Below are 23,874 nucleotides of genomic sequence, written 5' to 3' on the forward strand. Positions count from 1 at the left end.
ATAGACCACCCTAGCCCTAGCCCTAGCCCTAGTCTCCCATGTCAGTCTTCGTTATCCCGCGACTCTGTCCCTCCATCTGGTCAGTCCATTCTACCCCTTTCTCTCTTATCGAGAGATTGTCTGCGATCTTTTCAGACATTTTTATCCAATTTCTTGAGGGGGCATATCATTCCCATATTGGGGCAACTTTGTATCAGTTCATATTATCTTTTTTGAAACAACGTGACAAGCTGCATTGTCTCAAAGAGGGGCAAAATGTAGACACCTAAAATTGTCCTGTCTAATTAAATAAATATTTTTATTTATTTAATTATTTTAGCCTAATTCTTCTATTAATTAAATAAATCTTTATTTATTTAATTAATTCATTTATCCTTTTCTAGCCTTATTTCTCATTTAAATAAATACGTTTATTTATGTAAATTACCTTTTCCCTAAATTAAATAAATATTTTTTTTTATTTAATTGATCCCACTTCTTCTATTAATTAAATAAATCTTTATTTATTTAATTAATTCATTAGCCTTTTCCACTCATGACACATATCATTCATCTCTTAATTTATACACTACCTACCCTCTCATTATTTTATTATTTCCTCTACCTACCCTCTAATCATAGCCGACCATTTATCTTTTACACCTCTCAACCGTATCCCTCCATTTCTTATAGTGTCTTCTATATAAGGAGATTCTTCCATCATTATCAATCCTAATCATTCTATTTGACTAATCATTCTAATCAGCTATTCAACCCCAACTACGCTTTTGAACTTTCATATGCGATCAAGTCTACTTGCAACCACATTTCCGTTCTTTGTTGAGCTCTTGTACACACATAAAATCTGAGAGCAAATATATCAAGCAAGATCAATGGAGATAGGAAAAATGAAGATCCAAACCCTATTGGACATGTGATGGTATAATCTTTTGTGATTTCATTTGATTTGCATTGTTTTAGGTAATCTTCATATGTTATGGTGGATCTTTGTTGTTGTTAGGCTAGGGTTTTGTGGTTGAATTCATTTAGTCTTTCAATATTGTTGTTTCCACTTTCACCATAAACACTTAGATAGAGGTTTTAGGTTTATTTTTAAAATTGTTCACTAGGAAAACATTTTTTTCTGCCTTTTTTGTTTAATCTCCTCATTCCTTGTGAACTCTCTTTAATACTTCTGTAAATATGGATTAAAATCTATTTTTTTAATAGTACATTCCTATTGAAAAGATAAATGTTAGTTTTTGGTATTTTTTCTCAGTCATTGGCATATTGATTACCTTAATTATTCAGATTGATATAATCCTATTCAATCTATCTATTTGGTCATTTGTATATATTAATAATTAAACATATTTTTCATATACATTAAAAATAATATAACTTAAAATTTAAAAAATTCTATTATAATCTAAATAATAAATTAAAAAGATTAAACTGTTTTGGTTAGTTGTAGACATTAATGTAATTACTAATATTAGTTAAAATTTATATTTCTCTAGAAGAACTATTATCCATTTTGGTGATCTCATCCATAGGATTAGTTGTTTTTTTAGAGATTGCTGTTGGCATTAATATAATTTTAGTTTAAATTTATTTTTGTCTAGAAGAACTTATATCCATTTTGGGGATCTTATCCGCATTTTACAGAGAGAAATGCACCTGCATTTTGGTCACTAATGACAGATTTTGAAAATTATTGGCCTTGGAAACTCATTAAGTGTGATGAGTAATTTAGTGTGGTTCTCTTGAATGGGCTTGCATATTTACTATTGCTTTTTATCTAACCTTATGAACATTCTTATGATGGTAGATAGGGAGATATGGCGGAAGAAAATTGGAGACCTAGTGAGATGGTCTGAAGCAGTACCATTATTAGTAGATTACTATGCCACTCACAGCTATGGAATTCTTGCTTCTGTCACCGGTAATTGTGAAAAAAACTGATTTATATTATTGGTATTACTTATTATGTAGAAATCTTCAAGGAGGCGCAGGATCTTGAAAACCTTTAAATATGTCATATCATCACATAGCCTGTTAATTTTTATTTTAAATTATAAAATTATAATGCACTGCCAATTCTCGTTTGCATCTTGTTGTTTCCTATATTTTGCTTCCATCTGGAATGCTCTGCTTCATGCTTATGCTTGCATTCTTTATTAAACAGTAGCATTTAAATAGTACAACAGAAGGTTGAGAGTGAGAAATTTTCTTAAGAAATTAAGTTTACCTAATTCTACTATATGTATATTGAGTTGGAGACTATTGACTTAGAAAATTTAGTTCAACAACCTAACTAATGAAAATTAGAATACTCACCCATTATGATAAAATTATTACCATGCCAATAAAAATAGTTGAACACCTGCCCATAAGCTTAACTTGGAGAGAAGAGAATGAAAGGACGGATGCATTACAAATTTACAACACATTCCCCTTATTGACAACTTCCTCCATGATTAACATGGAGTAATTGAAGGTTGCTGCAGAAAATTCTTAAAAATGACAACCGATGAGGCCAATATCATCTACTAGAGATGCATGACCATGGCAGAAAAGGTGTTATCAACTAAAATGCTTCAAGAAATTAACAACAGGTAACCTCCAAGATGCTCCCTATAATTGGAAGCAAACATCAAATACGAGTTAACTATTGTCAAAAAATACGTAGAGATCCATGTTTTTCATTAATCCTCTACTTTATAATGGTCTTCTATACTGAATTTCCAATAGTACAACTGGTTCTATGTGGCCAAAGGTCAGTGGATATTACAGCAAGAGGTCAAATCATAGGTCCATATCTCCAAACATACTTAAGATGGATGTAAGAGGTCAAATGATGGATGACAAGGACATTAGAGACAAAGAAAGCTCCAAATGGGTGACTCCTTGGCAATCAGATAAGTGCTGTCATGCATGAGTGGGATGTAAACCACTTCTTCAAAGCGCAAATTGTAACGTCCCCAATTTGAAATAGAATTTAATAATAAATGATAATAATAAAATTAAAACATTAAAAATTAAATTAAAATATAAAATAATATAATTAAATATGATTAATTAAAAATTAATTGAGTTAATGAAAAGTCAAAAGACATGAAAGGAAAAGTTGTGACTCCCTCAACAATGAGATATAAAAGGGAGAAGAGAACCTCATTTGAGAGGGGGGATAATTTGGAAATGAGAAGTGCAGATCTGATTATGAAAGGCTGTGTCCCTTTCAAAGGGTAGAAATAATGAAGAGTTGCACTCTTTCAAAGGGTGCTAATGGTGAAAGGGCATGTCTCTTTCCAAAGGGCATACATGATGAAGAGGTGTGACCTCTCCCTCAAATTGAGAGATATAAAGGGAAGGAATCAAAAGCATCTAGTGACATCACCATTGATCAGATCAGATCAGAGTTGTTATCAAGTTACAGGCAGTAACATTTGTGTTCTTGGTGGTATGCATGGGGATGTGCTTAATATGTATGCTTAGTATATGAAGCCTGATAAAGTTGTTATGCAAAATCTAGTAATAATATTATTATAAACTGCAATATGTATGACAGTCATACTTAATATCATATATATTTATAATACATCAGAAGTTAGTGTACTTATAGTCTAAATCATGTTATTACTGTCAGTATTTAAGAAGATGGGGATGAGATGTTCCAAAGAGGGGCAGTCTAAATCCAAGCAATAGGTTAAGTCCCAAGATAGGGTGGGGCTCAGCGATCCATAAGCCTTGAGGGTATAGACCCAATATAGGTAAGGGCTTGGATCTGTAAACTTTGAGGGAACCTATTGTAGCTGGTCTCTAAGCGCTTTGGTAACATACGTAAACCCTTCTCCCTTAAAACTGAAGTAGTAGCAGGGTCTGATATCTATATTATTAATGATATTAATCGTCTAATGAGGATAATAGGTAAGCACTTGTAAATAACTAATTGAAGAATATCAATCAATTTTAATATATTGAAATAGATCAGGTAGGGGACATTACACAAATGAAGCAAGAAATCTTGTTGTCATAAGTGGAAACAGCTGCTATCTCAAGTAGCTGGCTTGGTAATTTCATGTTCCAGATTTGAAATAACGTGTACACACTTAACTAGTTCTTTTTGTAGAGAGGCTTTATGCTCCTCAAAGTACCCACAATACATTTGATATGGACATGACTTTAGATGAACAAAAACATATCTTCCATTCTCATGATCCTTTGTCCTGGCAACAAGTACCATAAGATATAAGGAAACACAAGATGGGTTCTCTGCAATATCTACTACATTGATGACAATCGTCTTTACTGTTTTTTCTGTTTGCATTAATATCTTTAGTCGTACAAAAACTTAAATCTCTTGCCGAGGTTGATAAAAGACAATAATTTAGGAGGACAACAGCAATGATTTTATAGATACTTAGACAAGGAGGGTTTACAAATGCATTCCAGATGGTTTCAACAATTTGACTTCTAATGTGTATTCAACACTAGGGATAAGCCTACAATACAAGTGTTCATGCAAAAAAATTGGAACGTCTAAGATACGATAGTTTGATGTTTTTATGACATGTTAGGGTGCATATTATGGGGAACACATCTCCAAAAACATTGTTTGATTTGAAATATTAAATGAAGCTACGATATTTCATTCAAACAGGTTATGCAATATACTGATGGGAATCTCTCTGAGTCTAGTTTCATGTGAAGGGGAGATAATGAAAATTATTGCAGTAGGAAGACTTTCGTGCAAAAAACATGTCAAGGTAAGTATAGACTGAATTTGCACTAGAAACTTGTGTTAGCTCCTAGTTTTCTGAGTCACCAAACCTAAATAGGTGCATAGGATGATCTTAAGCATTCTGATATTAAATAAGATCAGTCAAAAAGAAAGGCATTTTGAAGGCGGTTAACCACCTGTCAATCTGGGCTTCACCCTTCTATCTTTAGCTTTAGCTGGAATTGTCTTTGTGCAAAGAAAAATGAGTAGGAATTTGAATTGAGACCTCCAATTACAACTTTAAACGCTATAGAACCTTCTTTTGCTATACCACGTGTGTGTGTATGATTTTCAAACCAAATTGATATTTGTAATAATAAACAAATGGCTGTGAAAAGAAAACAAACTCACATGGTGAATTGAGTATGCCATGGTTGATTTTTAAATGAAAACTTGGTGGAAATACTTGTAATGTCCCTTATTATGATTTTAGGAATTTGTTATTGCCTAATTTTTTGTTTCAAATTATGAAAACTGAAATTTGATACTAAAAGAATATGCTAATTATAAATATCAGATTATGAACTCAAACCCTACCTAACAGAAAGCAATTTGTGATTTTTATTTAATTTATTAAAACTTAAATGAACATATTATTAATTATTTTCTGTTTTTTGATTAAATAACCTAAAACTAAAAGAATACAGAAAATAAAGTGATTATGAACCCATTAGTCGCAGTACCGAAGTTCATCCTAGAATAAAAAATAGTGATATAGTCAACATCCATAAACAGCCAGCCCAATTATCAATGCAATTAAATAACAAGTTGTTCCCTATATTGACAGTATACAGTAGACAGGAAGGTTGACGTGTCAGAGTTGTCTCCCATATAAGCGGACCCCACCAAACATTGCATATACAAATACTAGTCATTGCTGCGATCAAACTTTAATATGGATAAGCTGTGATTGGAGTTAATATGTATATACTGTTCATACCTAGGGTAAGAAAAACTAAAAAGACTAAAAGGCTGTGATTTATCGGAGAATAATATTTTCAGGCTCCAGTCACAAAAGAGGTAATATGTATCATTCAAAATGCAGTGACAATTTAATAATTATTATTCAACACAGCATATTGAATTATATTGGCAAATAATATGAAAAATACCTTTTCCAATTACTGATAATAATGATAAATCCTTTCTTAACAGAATTTGAAATCAGCAAAATAGGAATAGATTCAAACTCTGAATGATGTTACTAAAAATAGACAATTTTCTTGCAAATCCAAATTGTTTCCATGCCTAAAGGATATGGCGGTTTTCATCCCCAATTCAAAGATTGAGTCCAAAAGGGTTAAACTCTTGGACCAAGAGTTTTCAACGTTGAATGCAAACTTAAAATTTGAAATTTGAAAATGAAGATGTACAATAATAATTGATAATGAGCCTTAACTCCTCTTTTATAGGTACTTTGCTTTGGGTTCTCTATTTATTTTGTTTTACTTTTTTCCATAGTTACATGGAGTTTCCTAATGGGCGGACACAGGGATGTAGGGACAGGTTTCAAGGACCAAGGACCTAAATTTGGGGATGGCAGGGGGATGGTGTGTTGTCGGGTAATTAAGCAATAAGACATTTAATGTAATTAGAGTTAATGACGGTAGTTAACCCGTCGGTTGTCGACAGTTGACACCGGGTAACTGATCGGTCACCTTTATATATTAGCGAGTCCTTGGTCATGGGGACAGGGTTAGTATGGTCATTGTCATTGTACTGACATTATTATGAATCAATGAAGATCTGAGTTTCTTTATATTCTGTCATGTTGTATTTTGTCATGTCAATTATTTCTGCAATGCATTGAATTACACTTTATTGGCAAAACATTTGGTGTCGTTGCCTAGACAGACTCGGGAAAAGGAGCGGATGGCATACGGACACGATGGGCCTACCCGCGAGCGAGATTAACCTTGAGGTGGACGACGCACGAACAGAGCTCTACAATGGAGAAGATACTACAAGGAGGGAATTTTCAATCCTGCTTCAGGTGGCCATCGCAACCTACGTCCGAAGAGAGGCCACAGAGGCGGAAGTTCCAACAAGTGCTGTGTGGACCGCACTGGAAGTTAGCCCTGCGGTGAATCAGTTGATGAATCACCTCCCCCGATTGCTCACACAGGCTTCACTCGCACAGCGGGCTCACCTGGAGGAAATTGCTTGCGAAGAACGACGCCAACAGATCCTCCTACAGTATGAAGAAAACAACCGTCGTTGGGAAGTGCAACAGGATGGCATGTGTCGGGACACTTGAACCTTGAGCCGTACGGGGCGGAATAAAGAACACTCATTGTAATAATTATGTCATATTGTTGACATAGACTTGTATCCCACTGGATGAATGAATAAAAATGTTCTACTTTTTATATGTTGTTATATATAAAGCCGTACGGGAATTAATGCCCAATACATTGAATAAAGGCAAAAATAAGCAAGAGTATATAGATGAATGTGTAGTAGCCCAACGTGCCTTGATCCTTGAGCAGCAAGCGGAAAGGCGATGGAGGTATAAGCGAAGGGAGGAGGAATGCTTCGAAGGGGACGGTGAGGCCGACGGCCACCCACGGAGTCAGGAGGAGTTACTTGCGGAAACCCGCCGCAGGATAGAGTGTACTAAAACTCAGTTGAGGGACTTGAGGGACTTGTCACGCACACCAGAGGCTAGGAAAACTCCACGGAGTGGGGAGGAGGCAAGGGAGGGAGAAGACACCGGGGCTGCCAGGAGTGTCGGAGGGACACCGGGGCATGGCGGTCAAGCACCTCTTACAGGATCTAACCCATTCCGAGTAGGACATCAGCCACCAGTAGTAAAAAGACAAGGCATGGCGCAAAAACAAAAACTTCCAAAGTTCCATGGGGACGGGAAAGAAGACCCTGTCCGCCATTGTCGCACTTGTGAAACAATTTGGGGAGCGAATGGTGTTACCGATCAAGACGAGTGGGTAACACAGTTTCCCGCAACCCTAAGGGGCGTGGCCATCGACTGGTTCTCCGATATGGAGAAGGCTAAAATTAGCACATGGCCTGACTTGAAGAAGGAATTTCAAGCGGAGTTTTGTCTCCTAAGAGACGATAATGAGATCGTAGCCGAAATTTACAGCACGAAACAGAGGAAGAACGAGACGGTTTGAACCTACAGCCGGCGGCTCAAAGAGCTTCTAGGAAAAATGGAGAACCAGCTCGCAGACGGACTGAAAAAATGGTGGTTCGTGGAAGGTCTGAAGGCGTCTCTTAGATGGAAAATGAAGATCGTACCTCCCTCTTCACATATCGACGCCTATAATAGGGCAATGGATTTAGAAAGCGAGCAGAAGATGTCCAAGAAAAAGAAAAAGAAATCCTCGTCAGACGACAATTCCTCTTCTGACAAAAGCAGTAGCAGTGATGACGAGTCTAATCCAAAGGTACGGGCTCTCCAGAAAGATATGGAGCGAATGATGAGAGAGATGAAGGCGACCAAAGGAAGCACAAGCAAAGCCGACGAAGGGGATTTATGGTGCACAGACTGCCGCAGCGACGGACACACCAAGGGGTCTTGTCCGAAGAAAGCATTTTGTGATATTTGTCAGATTGCCGGACACCTTACCAAGGAGTGTCCGTACAATATGAGGACCCGTAACCAACAGGTTCTCTTTACGGAACCGTCTGCGCCAGCCGACACGTCCCAGCTTGCGATCAACAACGCGTCGTCTGGCGGCTATTGGAACAACAGGCGAGGAGGAAGAGGCAATAATAATAATACTAATAATAGAAGCCGAATCCAATACGACGCTAAAGGGCGGTCGATGATACAATGTCAGGCTTGCAACCAATGGGGGCATTTTGCGAAGGACTGTACGGCGGAGGAAGTGCCACAAAAACTTTGCAAGTGGTGCGGTCCGGGGGACCATGACGATGGCAACTGTCCGAAATTTGGAGTGAATTTGTTGAATGTAGAAACAGAGGATGTGCTCGCCATAACAAGATCCAAGACGAAAGCGGCCACTTACCCAGATCCTTGTATGGAAAAACGAAAGGCACTGGAGGCACGAGCGGAACTGGAGGAAGAGATGTCGACGAACAAGGACGCACAAGGGCTTGCAGGTACTTCTCGCTCTGAAGCAGAAACAAATATTATAAACCAATTGCTACAGGTCGAGATACCTGTCAAAATGAAGGATCTCCTGGAAAGTATGCCACACTTGCGGATGACACTTCTGCAATCCGTACTGATAACCCCAGTCGGCCGACCAACACATGGAAGGGACAACCTTGGCGAGACGGCGGCAGACCCATTAGCCTTGACGATCAACAATGGTAGACACCCAGCAGTGGTGGAAATGGGTATATTGGGCACCATCTTGATCGACACCATTGTCGACGGCGGGTCGGGAGTAAATGTCTTGCCAGAGGAAACATGGAAAAAATTGGGCAAACCTACTCTCTGGCCGTCCAGTGACGATCGGAACACAGCCGTTCGTCTTGAACTTTGTGGTCATCCCATTGAAGAAGAAGGGATATGATGCCATCCTTGGCAGAGGCTGGCTGGTGGCGGCAAAAGCAAACCATAATTGGAAAAAGAACACCTAGTCCATGGAAAAGGCCGGCAAAAGATATATCATTGACCTCAAAACCCAACTGGTCAGTGAAGAGTTGGCATTAGAGTCAGAGTCCGACGGGGACGACGGTACGGATGAAGGGAAGGATGGCAGGGAACCAGATGACGAAGGCATCTTAGGAATTCAAGCCTGTTCTGAGGACGAGACAGATTCTTTGAGAGGGCTCTTCCATTGGCAAATGGAAGACTATGAATTATTGTACGGGTGCAATGTGCTGGAGATCGAAGAAGAACTTGACGAGAACGAGTTCCCGCCAGAGTACGGACAATAGAAGGAAGGGGATGCCCCTGTGGATGACGCACCAACGCACCAGTTCGACAAGAGTAAGCCCATAAGGTACGAGGAATCCACACTTAAAATTACAAACCTTGGAGAAACTTCAGAACAGAAAAATATTCTGGTCGGTGACGACTGGAATCCGGTCTTGAAGACGGCGGCGTTCAAAATTTTCACAGAGTACAAGGATGTGTTCGCCTGGACGTATAAAGACCTCAAAGGGGTACCACAAGAACTTTGTGTACACTGGATCCCTCTGGTTCCCGGAGCCGTGCCTGTACGGAAGCGGCCATACAGGATGAACAAAAATTATGCCGCTAGGGTAAATGATGAAATTGACCGCATGCTCGAAGCAGGAATCATCTTCAAGGTCCAGACCAGCGAATGGATATCACGCATTGTGATATCCTTGAAAAAGGAGGCCGATCAGATAAGAATCTGTGTAGACTTCAGGTGTTTGAATGCTGTCACAATTAAAGATCCATTTCCCATACCATTAATAGACACCATCCTCGAGGAAGTAGCGGGCCATGAAATTTATTCATTTATGGATGGATTCTCCGGATATAATCAAATTTCCATTGCAGAGGAGGACAAATTGAAGACCACCTTTGTTGTAGAAGATGGCGTCTATGCATACAACCGGATGCCATTCGGGTTGTGCAACAGGCCAGCTACCTTCCAACAGATAATCCTCCATATTTTCGACAAAATGTCCGTAGGAAACTTCAAAGCATTCTTGGACGACTGGTCCATTTACAGCACGGAAGAGGCACATCTCGCCGCACTTGGCGAATGCATGGAAAGATGCTGACGAGCCCGCCTCGCCCTAAATCCCAAGAAATGCAGATTTATGGTGCCTCAAGGCAAGTTGCTAGGGCACATCGTCTGCAAAGCCGGACTGAAGACTGACCCTGACAAGGTACGGGTCATTGTGGAGATGGAGGCGCCCGACGATGTCATTGGCATCAAGTCATTTCTTGGACACATTGGGTATTATAGGCGGTTTATTAAGAACTTTGCCCAAGTATCATACCCACTTGATATGCTGACACGAAGGGGGGAGCCGTACATCTGGGGGACGGCCCAAGAAGAGGCTTTCCAGGAATTAAAGTCACGGTTGGTAGGTGCGCCAATCCTAACATATCCAGACTGGGACAAAGAGTTCCATGTACATGTCGACGCATCCAACTTTGCCATAGGGGCCACACTGGCGCAGGTTGGCAGCCACGAGCTGGACCACCCAGTGTATTTTGCAAGTCGACTCTTGTCAAAAACAGAGAAGAATTACAGCACGACAGAGAGAGAAGCCCTCGGGATGGTATACTCCGTCCAGAAATTCCGACATTACCTATTGGCGACACCATTCACATTTTATGTGGATCACCAGGCATTGATGTACTTGGTGAACAAGCCAATCATCCAGGGGCGGATTAGCCGATGGTTGTTGCTGTTACAAGAATTTACATTCAACATCATTGTCAGACCTGGCAAGAGCCATGTCATCGCCGACCAGCTATCACGGATCAAGTCTGGAGAGCCGGCCGAAGGTGTTAACGAGGATTTTCCGGATGCCCATCTCTTCCGCATTGCCGTCCTTCCTGCCTGGTACACGAGTGTGGGCGAATACCTGTCAACTTCAAAATTTCCCAAGGAAATGTCTTCAGGCAAAAGACGAAAACTTGTACTAAGAAGCAGAACGTTCCAACTTATAAATGGCCTTCTCTACAAGATGGGACCTGACCAGATCCTACGATGATGTGTCTTGGAAGAGGAAATCCCAGGAGTCTTGAGAGAAGCACATGAAGGGGTCGCAGGAGGACACATGGGACCGGACACAACGACAAGGAAAGTCTTACTAGCAGGCTTATGGTGGCCGACAGTGCATAATGACGCTAGAGAATGGGTGACAAGTTGTGATACATGTCAACGTGCTGGACGACCGTTAAAGAGGGATTTTATGCCACTCAACCCTTCGAATGCTCAAGAGTTGTTCGAAAGATGGGGGTTAGACTTCATTGGTCCGTTGAAACCAAGCCGGGCCCGACGATGTAGATACATTGTCGTGGCGACCGAATACTTGACCAAATGGGTTGAAGCGAGGGCCTTGGCAGACAACTCCGCCATTAGTACGGTGAGATTCATTTATGAACAGATTATCACCCGGTACGGAATCCCTATATAGTTTACAAGTGATAGAGGAGGGCACTTCGTAAACCACATTATCTAGCTGTTGACAACCGAATTCAAAATTTTCCATTCTCTATCAAGTCCGTACTATCCTCGGGCAAACGGCCAGGCTGAGGCGACCAACAAAATCATGGTGTCAGTAATTTATAAGTCCTATGGGGTTGAGAAGGAAGAATGGGAGGAGCGTTTACCGTCGGTACTTTGGGCGTACCGAACAACTTACAAGGTAACCACTGGGCAGATACCATTCCAATTAATGTACGGCCAGGAGGCTGTGGTGCCAGTGGAATTCATGGTGCCAAGTCTCAGAATTGCCATTGACAATAGGTTAGGCGACATGGAAAGCCTCCGGGAGAGACTATACGCCCTGAATAAATTGGATGAAAGACGGACGATGGCATAGTGGGCGACGAAGACAGCTCAGCAACGACGGAAAGCCTGGCACGACAAACATTTAAGAAGGATGCAGTTCACCCCGGGGCAATTGGTATTGAAGTTTAATGGTCGAAATGAAATTAAGCCAGGCAAGTTCAGGGTAAAATGGCTAGGTCTACCTTTAAGATTTGCGAAGTTGGCGCGAACGGAGCCATCAAGCTGTGGACGATGGATGGGATGGAGGTGCCTGATGCTGTAAATGGCTCCAAGTTGAAAATCTATCACCAATGGAGGCAAGAGACGAAGTCCGCCCAGGCGGACAGGTAAGTGAGGTCGTATGGAAATGACCGTACGGTAGGTCCGTACGACCCCGTACGGTGCTGTAGGAAAAAAAAATGGAAAATTAAAAAAAATAAAAATGCTGTTGTATGGAAATAACAGTACAGTGGGTTCGTACAATCGTATGGTACAGAATTTTTTTTATTTTTAAAATTTTTTTTTTAAAAATAAAAAATAAAAGATCTGTACGGCCGTACGGAAAAGGCTGTACAAAATTAAGTTTTAAAAAATTAATTTTTTTTTTAAATTTTTTTTTTCCGTGCGGTCGTACGGAAAAGGCCGTACGGATGTACGGAATTGAGTTTTAAAAAAAAAGTTAAAGTTTTTTTTTTTTGTCATTAAGTGTTTTATATGGCATGAATACTCAGGAAATTGCCAAGTTAGAAAATTGTCGGGTTATAAAGACGTCCGTACGGACAAATCAGCTACTTGCCAGTTAGAAAATTGTCGGGTGATAGCCGTACAATCAAATCAGCCGTACCACATTAGCAAGGCAAATATGTACAAAACGAAAGACAGTTAAGGCTCGAAACAGTTACAAATCGAACCCCAGACAAGGAATTTTTATTTTATTTTGATTAATGGCGACTGAACCCAGGGGATTGAAAAAGCTAGACTGGAGGAAGAAATTGCAAGAAAGAGAAGTGCAAAACAAGAAGGAAGCCAGAAAGAAACTTGCTGTAGCAATGGGCGACCAAGACAAGGGCAAAGCAATTGCACAGGATGCAGGAAAGGGAAGAGTTACGTAGGTCACCGCAGATACAATTCTATTCGAGGGTTTGGCTGGAACGGTGTGCAGGCAATGGTGGGAAAATGCCACAAGCCCGTCAGATGTTGAGGTAAAAATTGAATTAGCAAAAGCTAGGGTCCATGATGCTATTCAGATGCCCATTTTTAATATTAAGGAATTCGAACCCTGCCTACGACAAATGATTAAAACATATGATCCTGAACTTCGCACATCGTCATTCAATTTCCAGCACACTGACATCATTGTTTCATTTAACTCTGATGATTTTGAGAGAGTATTTGGCATTCCTGACAAGGGTAAAAAGATTGACAAAAAGGTAACAAAGTTGTCCAAGGAAAGAAGAACCCAACAGTTGCAAGTTGAGCAGGACCTCCGATACCGGACCGACCAGGTGGTACAGCTTCGGGAGTAGTTGGCAGTAGCAGCCCTAGCCCCTCCACCATCAGGGACGCCTCCCTTACCCCCTCAATATTCTGTGTAGTTGTTATTTTGTGGGGTTCATAGTTATATGTTTTTGGCATATCATTCCCATTTTGTTGTCTGTCGTCCGAAGACGACATTTCTTTTTGGGGGGAATGATGTTGTCGGGTAATTAAGCAATAAGACATTTAATGTAATTAGAGTTAATGACAGCAGTTAACCCGTCGCTTGTCGACAGTTGACACCGGGTAACTGACCGGTCACCTTTATATATTAGCGAGTCCTTGGTCATGGGGACAAGGTTAGTGTGGTCATTGTCATTGTACTGACATTATTATGAATCAATGAAGATCTGAGTTTCTTTATATTCTGTCATGTTGTATTCTGTCATGTCTATTATTTCTGCAATGCATTGAATTACACTTTATTGGCAAAACATGGTGGTGGAGTGATTCTGATATACAAATTGAGGTGAGTTGAAATCTTCAAGGCAAAATCTGCAATATAACATCTCTACAAGTGCCCCATGAAAGGCAAACTAGTTTTCACAAAGTTAAAGGCGGCAATCAATATGTAATGGCATGTGCCATATAGCAAGTGACCCAGTAGCACCCCTGGTGGAGGTGGCAGAGGTGGGGGGCAAATTTCCCCCAAGTCCCCAAGTCTCGGAAATGTTCCTGTATAGTGGACTCTGGGTTTTTTGTGGGGGACACATCCTTGTGGAACACTGCGAGTTTTTCTATCCACTTATTTTAAAAATACTTTAAATTCATGTCCAAGGGCCCGTTTTTAAATTATATTTTAATTAAAGTGTTAAAAGCACTTTTTAAATGATATCATAGTGGCCTTTTTGAAAATGAAATTATTGGACCCACTTAATTTTTTTTCTATTTTTATTTTGAGAAGGGGGCATGACTAAACTTGTGGACAAAAGAATAGACAACTGTGAGAGAACTGATCAAGTATAGGAGATGGCTTCAGGATATAGCAACAAAGAGTGTTGCCAAAGGCCAACGGTGAGAGAAAGAGCTGAGATGGAAGCATGAGAGCAACCTGCTAGAGTACATTTGGATTTGCAGCAAGGATGGACCCATGTTGGCAAAGAAATGCTGGCAGGGGCATTGCGTAGCACTAGTAGGTACTGTTCATTGCCCAGATTATGTGAGGCCAACACGACTGGGTGATCATCTGAATGGCCCTGAATCAAAGAGAGTGCATGACCAATGGGAGAGATTTATTTAGGTAAATTATCCTTCTATTTGCCATCCCTTATGATATATTTTGTCTTTTTATTGGTGCTGCCCTTTACAAAATGACTCCAAAGCATATGTAATCTTCCCTAAAACTATAGCTCTTAGGCATGACAGATAAAGGGGAGCAAAAGGCTTCTTTCTATTCAGGTGGACTCTTTAAGTAAGGTGGCTCAGTAGATTGGAAGCCAGCATAGGAGCAGAGTGGGATGGCTTAGAAATAGTGTCTGCGATGGACAAGGGCTGAGACAGAATGACACTCACTACTGGATTTATGATAAATATTTGTAAGACCAACTAATGCAGTGCCTGAATAGACTTTCAATGGTGAAAATAAGAAATACCCAGTTGAGTGGTATGCATAACAGAGCAATCTTCTGACAATAAAACAAATGGTCCATTGATGCTGAAATGGCAGTTAGATTGGGTTGTCCATCTGCTGGTTGCTTTAAATCTCTAGATTTTTTATCAGCACAACCATGCCAAACAGCATAATCACACTCACAAGTCCAATATTTCAGAAAACATCAAGGGATTAGAATGCCAAAAATGATGAAATGTAAATGGATGGAACTAGGCATTATCAGCTTTGATGCCATGTTAGATTTGTAAAAACTTTTGAAGCAGGCACAAGATAATGAAAACCTTAGATCTAATTCTCCTCATCTTATAACTTTGTAATTTTGTTTTGTATTGTAAGACAATAATAATACACCACAAATTCTCTCTTGCATCTGCTTGTTTCCTACAACCTGCTTTTATCTTGCATCTTCTGCTTCATGCTTGCATTCATAATGAAACTTTAGTGTACTTATATTGCAGCAAATGGTTGAGAGAGAGAGAGATTCTATCAACAAGTTAAACTTAGCTAACTTAAGCGTAAACTGTTGAGTGGCTAGATACAGAAAGGCAGGTAGAGGAGAATATAGTCTCCTAACTTCAAATTTTTAGCTCAACGACCTAACTGGGTCAAGTTGAAACACTTACCCATGATAATAAAAATATTACCATGACAATACAAACGTTCCAAAATTAATTGTATTTCTTACTGAGCATGATAACTACTTTGGAAAGCAAATTAATTTAATTTTGGTATCCAAAAATGATATACAAAGTGCAAATCTTAATTTTACTAAAATGATCTCATTAGAGATATTGATATCTTCAGACCTTTCATCAATTGTTTCGAAATTGGGAATTCTTTGAATTCTATGACTTCTGATTAGGCACTAACTTTCTAACCATTGGTCTGTGTGCTACCATGCAATTGTGTGTGCCATCAAACATCTACACCATAGTGGAGAACCTCACATGCTACTAGGCATCTACACCATAGTGCACAACACCATGTGTGGCTTCTTGCTCTATGTGACACTTGCTTATTGCTCACAACTATGCTATGCGATTCTAAAGCCATCACCTAGCTCTTGCGCAACCCCTTGGATTATGCACCATTTTCACAGTGTTAAGGATCATGCCAATTAGTTTTGCTTACAAATTTGTGTGTTTTACACTTACATTCTTGCACATTAGCACACACAAGGAACATAGTTCATAGCTCAATGCAGAATGTCACACAACATCCTAGAGCACCATGTAACAGTCCCTTGCACCTTCTAGAGTTGTTTCATGACATGCCACTTGTTAGCACAGCATATGCCATAATCCTAACTATTGGGAGATGAAGCATCATACATGGAAGACCAATTGGTTCAAATTTTATAACTATATTAATCTTCATGATCATGTTCATTTCTGAAGCTATTGTCACACTTCTAAATTTTGTAACCATGCTTCCTCTGCAACCTTATAGTTTGGAGTGGATTAGTTTCTATAGCACTAGAGGTATGCATGCCATATGCCAATGCTGCCTCTCATATTCTATTCATCCTCTTTATGACAAACTAGTATGCAGCTTTCGGCTGATTGATTTCAATGACATAATCCTTGGATGTCCTTACCTGCATTGTTGCAAAGGTATTTTTCACAACCAATCCATGGAGCACCACCATATTAGTGGGAAATAAAAGAATAGATTCTAGAAGTGATTCCGTGAGTCAAACATGTTGCGCAGTCTTCACATCAGATTGTACAAGTGTCCTTGAGCACAATTGGGATGATTGCCTTTCAAGAAGGGGTGAATGATCCATGTGATACCATACAAGTGCATTTGCCACCAAACATTTGCACCATTTGCACAAACCTGTGTCTAGCTCCTTGTGTCACTTGCATAGCTCTTGGAACCATTATGTGCAATTTCAAAGACATCACTTAGCTTATGTATAACCCTTTGCTTCATGTACTATATGTGGAGTGTTAAGGATCATTCTACACAATGTTGTTGACAACCCTATTTGTGCTCTGCACCACACTTACATTCATGTGTGTTAGTGCACACAAGCGCACAATTTAAAACTTAGTCATGCAACATCTCAGAGGACTACGGAAGAGTGTTGTGAGCCTTCTGGAATTATTTTCATGGCATGTCACTTGTCAGCATAACATGCAACTATAATCCTAACATGGAAGATCAATTCATTCAACTTCCATAGCAGCCATTGTCTTCGCAATTATGTAAACTATAAATATTAAATGTACATCCATAACTTAATAGATAGGCAGGCATTTAGTATTAGATGGGAGTAAATACATAGCCATACATTTCCCTTGATTGTATGCCATGTATAGAATATGCAGATTAATAAAAGAGTTTATTCCAGTTCTTTTATTCTTATTTATCTAATCTGCTTGCCTACATATTGATTTTGCATGATTTCAACTCATCTAGGTCCTCATCTAGAGAATTGATGCTTGAGCCACCCAGGATCCGGATCAGCTATGCTACCTTACATACTGATGAAATTTTACATGGGAAGTATCTCTTTCGTATATTGAAGGGACTGAGAACAAACACAAATTCTCAAATTAGGATGCTTCAAACTTAGTAAATTACCAGCATATGATGGTTATTATTAGAGTAGAAGTATTCTGCATAATATATAGATTTCCTTCGCAGCTCAAAATTTCAAATTGTAAAACATGGGCAAGATTTAGCAAGGAACAACTGCCACCCAAAGGAACTTGAATGACATACAGGTTGAGACTACACCCAAGTATGTTCTGTATTGATATCTATACTTTTACTGACTGAATAGAAACTATATATTGAAAAATAATTCTTGTTTTAATAATTGTTGCTTTGAATTTAAATAACATGCAACTTGCTACAAATACAATGCAACCATATGGAAGTACTGATCAAAATATCGTTGCAAATAAAATTGGTGCAATCTTCAGTTATAATTCATTACACGAGTTTTTGTTGATTTGTACTCTGGGAATCCCTCTAGGGATTATAGATCATTCAAAGCCAAAGTACTCTGGACTTGGAGAACCTACCAAAACAATTGACTGCCCTCCCCTTCCAAATTTCCCATTGCTTACACTACTTTGTTTTACTAATATAGAAATTCTAGACAAACAATGCCATCTTTTACTTTACTAACATCATTGTTTTCTCTCAAATCAATGAAAAGGATCGATTTGCCCAACCATAGAATAAATCCACTATTTTCTGTATCAAACCACAAATATGTGCTCATGCCTTTTGGGTATATGGTTGATTACAAATTTTGGGAAGTGTGGTCAAATTACGGATTTTTCCCTCAAAACGGTTAAAGCTATCTCAATCTTAGATGGAATATGTCCTCCAATTGGTTATAAGTTATTGAGGTAAGGAAGATAACACTTCTGCACTAATAGTATTATGTAAGAATTCTTCTTGGCTCTCTCTACTGAATTGCGGTTGTTGGTTCTTTGTGTTTGTTTGTTTTGCAATTTGTTTTGAGTTTTCATGCGTTTATACATAAAAAGCAAGATACATAGAAATTGAAACAAGCTTCAAGCATTCAAACTAACTCTCAAATGAACCAAAGAGGGATGTTCTATACTTCTTTAGCAAATAACTGAATACAGAAACCAATACATTTTTTTGCTCATACCCGGAAATGTGAGAAATTATCTTTTATTCACTGCTGGCCGAAAAAGCAAGGGGTTTTGCTGGCCGTATTTCCTCCACAATGCAATAAATGCCTAAGAGATGACTTCAAATTGATCTCCAATGCTAGCTGTTCACACTTCTGATTTTTAATTAATTTTTAATGCCCTCAAACCTCAAATCGTACCAATCTGCCTGACTGCTGGTACAGCTGGTAATAAATCTGCAAGTGCTGGCCGTACAGCCCTGGTACAGCTATCTAACAATCACCGAATCAATCACAATGATGTCCCAATCAGCTGCTAATACTCAGGTAAATATATGTCTGAAAATAGTCCTTCAATCAGCCCAATATTGACCTCTGAATGAAGCCAATCCTCACAAGCATAGTCAGATGATATTGCACACCCTCTGTATGCTGATACAATGAAGAAGCCACACTCTTCAATGCCGACAAGCCTTGAATATTGTACAAACCCTTGGTATTCTACACTTCAATGCTCCAGAGAAAACTTCAATCACATAATGAAGTTCGATTCCTCTTGCACAACTTATGTTCCCTCAAGAAGTTCGAATTTCCTTCCTCAAAAAGCACCATTAATAGCATTTAATGTTATATTTGTGTGTTGGCATCATTAATGAATTAAAACTTTGGGTAATGTGCACATAATTTAATTAATAATGTGGCCCCCTTTGATGATACTAGGACCCTCAAGTTAAGTCACTTAAGTTAACTTTATAATATAAGCTCATAACCATTAATGTTTATTTTAGCCAAATAAACATTAATATTTCCTTTATTACTCAACATTTTTGCACGCCGTTTGAACTAGAAACTGACATGAGGCAACTGCATATGACCATATCCCTTTACTAAAAATAGCAGGGGTCCATCTCTAACATCCCAAGGCTTACTAAAAATAGTAAGTAGAGCAAACGATATCCAAATGATGCCAAACGAAGACCATACTGAAGCTCTCTGCGCACTGGAGTTGATACCAATCCTCAAGAGACCCTCTAACCATCCTCATTAGCCTACGAGGGTCAGGATGATAGGCTAATCCTCACTGAAGAACTGATGTCAACAAGAAGGGGACATCACATATTATGATGCAATAATTTGGGCAATATTTCAAACATTGTCAACATAAGTTCCATTCTATTTAATGGATGCCTAGTGTGCTCCTATGGGCATCCGAGTTTCAATGATACTTGAACTGTTTCTGTGCTAGTATACACTTAATGGAACCTTACATAAATATTTTAAATAGCTTAAACTGGGAAACACTTGGAGAAATAGGTTATATTATTTTGATGGAAACAAGATGGATTACATAGATGTTGGCATCTTTGCCTTTATATAGTGAATTGCAGTAATTTGAGTAAGCATATATCTAAACCAGAAAGTCGCCTTTGGCTAAGCAACCATGTGCAAGGGGATCCTGTCTGTCAATGCAACCTAGGTATCAAACTTTGCCCACATGAACTTGTGGGGGTTTGAACCTTGGTGGATGGCTTTTTCTATCACATACCATCATCCTCACCAATCGTGCTCAACCAATTGAGCTACAACTCTTTGGCTTAGGTTATATTATTTGACTATAAGATATTACATAAAAATTTCTCAAGTTAGCTAATGGCCATAAAACAAGATCAATTTGAAGGCATGTTGGGAATTAAACTCACAACGAATAGAGGTGGGTAGACACATTTAATTGAATTATACATTTACGATCTATTCAAGAAGCTACCATAGTTTGCCACATTGTTGGAGAGAATTACTCCAACCAAGGCATCTATTGTAGAGATAGTGGTCCATTATCATCACTTGCAATCATTGAATCTATTTATATGAACTCACTGAATATTCATTTATATATGTTTTGACTGTGCTTATTTATGGCTAATTCTTTGATCAACATTTTGGTTCTAACCTATGGTCTATTGTCATGCCCCCTAATAAAAATAAATAATAGACGATGTATAAGAAATATTAATTCTTTTATATAAATCTCCCATTCATTTATATAAAAATTAATATTTACATATATTATAATGAAAAGGCATTATATGTATTTTGGTTTAATCACCGTAAATAATCCTAACCGTTACGGGATTTTGGAACCAACTGGTGAAAATAAAAGGATGGGCATCCAAGTTGATGGGGGAAAAAGAAAAACAAAGTTCGAAAGAGGAGATACAACCTGTAAGACAGGATCCGAATTACAGTCACCTTTCGTCAGAGATACTGACCTATTGGTGGATTCGTGGTTGTGGAAGCCGTGGACTAGAGAAGTGTCGTTGTTGGTCGTGGAACTTACATTGGCGTCAATAGACCCGATCGCAAATACCAGTGAGCGGGAAACTTTGTATTAACTCCAAATCCATGCCGTGTGTTATTCCCGAGTGTGATATCGGGTGTCTGCAGACAAACTGTGTCGGAAAATAAAGAGGACGACATCCGAAGCAAAGCGGGGTGAAAGACAATCACGGGGAGGGCCGATGGACGTAGTGCGGAAGTCTTTACCAAACATGGGGAACTACACCGATTACCGCCACAGACCTAGAGTCCCGATATCGGGAAAGGCTGCTACTATGGGAAGTTGCACCGAACATACCAGAAGTTCGTGATGGGAGAAAGACGCAAGACGATTGCAACACAGGCATTCAGTAACCAGTCTTGAAGTTGTATTAACACGGAACTACAGGTGCATAATAAAATCTATGAAATATTTAGATTTACAGTTTGAATGCAATGTAAATATTTATTTACACAGTGTTTACAATAAACTGCGTAACAATGCTATGTGGGAACTCTGAAAAGTATTAATTACATTGCTTAAGGAAATTCTGAAGTTTTACAAGAAACTAACCAGTTAAAGCAATACTCGCTGCATACTCTGGAATATACAAACCGTCCTAAAATAAGTATTTAACAGTGATTCTCTGTATAACCTGAAATGGAAACGTTCACTTTCAAAAAGTCCTAGTAAGGAATTTTACATCTATGGTCAATAAGGTGGTTGTGTTATTATTAATCTTCATTTAATTTTCTACATTATTAATGCAACTTATTTTTGAAAAAAAAGTCAGCTAAAATGTACAGTGATTTTGCCACTGATTTAAAGAATATGAACATTGTTATTTTATTTGTCTAATCACTTTAGTGAACATTGTACTTTCAAATTTCAATGTGTGCAATTGATATATTTGGTTCAAAAGAGCTAAGTACTTTGCTTGGGTGTTTGAAGATCTTGTATAATATAGGGCCATGAAATCAGTGATAATATTTGTGTCATTTCGTTGGATCAAAGAACCAACTCATTCTTTTTTGGCATTTTGCTTCATTAATGAAATTGGCTTACTTGATTTTTGTGTTGTCAACTTGATGGGGAAGGAATACTATATAGAAATGCATGGAAGGATACAATTTGCATAAATGTAAAGCTATGCATACACAGGAACAACATTGTTTGTGGATTTTCTAACTACTATTTCTTTTTCATAACCAGCATTTCGATGGAAAACAGAGAAATTGGTCTGTGATAAATTTTTTTATTCACAACACAAATCGATTTGCAATTTTAGTCATCAAAGAACACATTTAGAATCCCTGCAAAAGAACTTCAGAAACCATGCTTCCCGGTCTCCTGCACAGCATGTTTTATTGGTATGTGCTTTATTCAGTGTTAGAGCTATATATGCAGACTAGTTATTTGTATATACTTTTGGAATGTATATCCATTGTTCATCTATGCAGTCTTGTCGTTTCTATTGTGCTCGTCTTATTATTGATGCTTACTATTTGTTTTGAACTTTTACTTGTCAACAATGTTTAGATTTGACCCAAAATGAATGAAAATGGAAACCTAATACAGGTAGGAAAAGAAATGTGAATAATTGTCAAAACAGGTCTTATTCTGATGTTTTTCTCTTCCTCTGCATGCTGCTCAAACATTTTTCCTTTTGCTTTCCTTAGGACTACTTTCCATTTTCGTGAACATGTTACAATGAAGTCTTAATCTAGGCCATGTAATGAAGTGTAAGCCTAGTCTGGGCAGTAATTGGTGTTTTTTCAGTAGTATCATGACAGATATTTGGTGTTTTCTAATTGATGATGGGCATACTCTGTCGTCTCTTTATTAAATGTCAAGATTTTGGATGAAGATACTAGAGATGTACTGATTTATTGTCCTTCCAATGGTTTCTAGTTCATTACTTTTAGAGAATAAGCCTTTTTAAATAATTTATAGGCCACATCAGCCCCTTGGTTCACTCTAGTGATGTGTATGAGGTTAGTTAAGCAATCATTGTGGTGTTATAGGATTTGTGAAATGACAGGACACTTAAATTTTTTTTATAGAGGCAAATGATGTCACTAAAATATTTTAAGATTTCAAGATGATGGTCTTAGTAACTCATATTCTTAATGGTTGATGCTCTAAATGTGGGACTTGCTATTTATATAGTTTGTAAGGACCCTTTTGCATCCTAATTCTTTTATTATTATGAGCATTATAAAATGCATAGTTTAATTAATTATTAATATTGCATAATGTGGATTTATCCCACATGGGTTGTGTTGATGTGTTTTTCATGCACATGCAAACACAGAATAAAATACCCAAAAGTATCTTATCCTGTCTTGAACAAAGTTACTCAAATGTTGAAGATTACCTTAAGGATCACTTGAGATAACTCCAAGGTTTATAAATGTCGGGTCACGACATGTGGATAAGCTCAATGGTATGATGTGATTTTGTAATCACAAATGGACTTACATTGAATTGTTGAATGCTTGAATCACTGAACTTGATCATTCGATGTTGCAATCTTGTGATGCTTTTTTATCCTAAACTAACTTGAATTGAAAAAAGGGCAAAAGGAAAGGGTTTAGGAAGTCTGTTCTAGTC

General features: G+C 38.4%; 1 protein-coding gene across 3 annotated transcripts in view; it reads left to right on the forward strand.

The window, feature by feature from the left end:
- Positions 1–23,874, forward strand: part of LOC131051930 (uncharacterized) — a 139,942-nt gene that overhangs the window by 84,703 nt on the left and 31,365 nt on the right. For 2 of the 3 annotated variants that reach the window (XM_057986531.2, XM_057986530.2), the window contains exons 7-8: positions 1,811–1,924; positions 22,474–22,631. In XM_057986531.2, coding sequence (XP_057842514.1) covers positions 1,811–1,924; positions 22,474–22,631 — 272 coding nt within the window. The remainder of the gene's footprint in view (positions 1–1,810; positions 1,925–22,473; positions 22,632–23,874) is intronic. The other variant, XM_057986532.2, reaches the window with a different exon arrangement.

This window comes from Cryptomeria japonica, chromosome 8 (assembly GCF_030272615.1).
Source record: "Cryptomeria japonica chromosome 8, Sugi_1.0, whole genome shotgun sequence".
Lineage (NCBI taxonomy): Eukaryota > Viridiplantae > Streptophyta > Pinopsida > Cupressales > Cupressaceae > Cryptomeria > Cryptomeria japonica.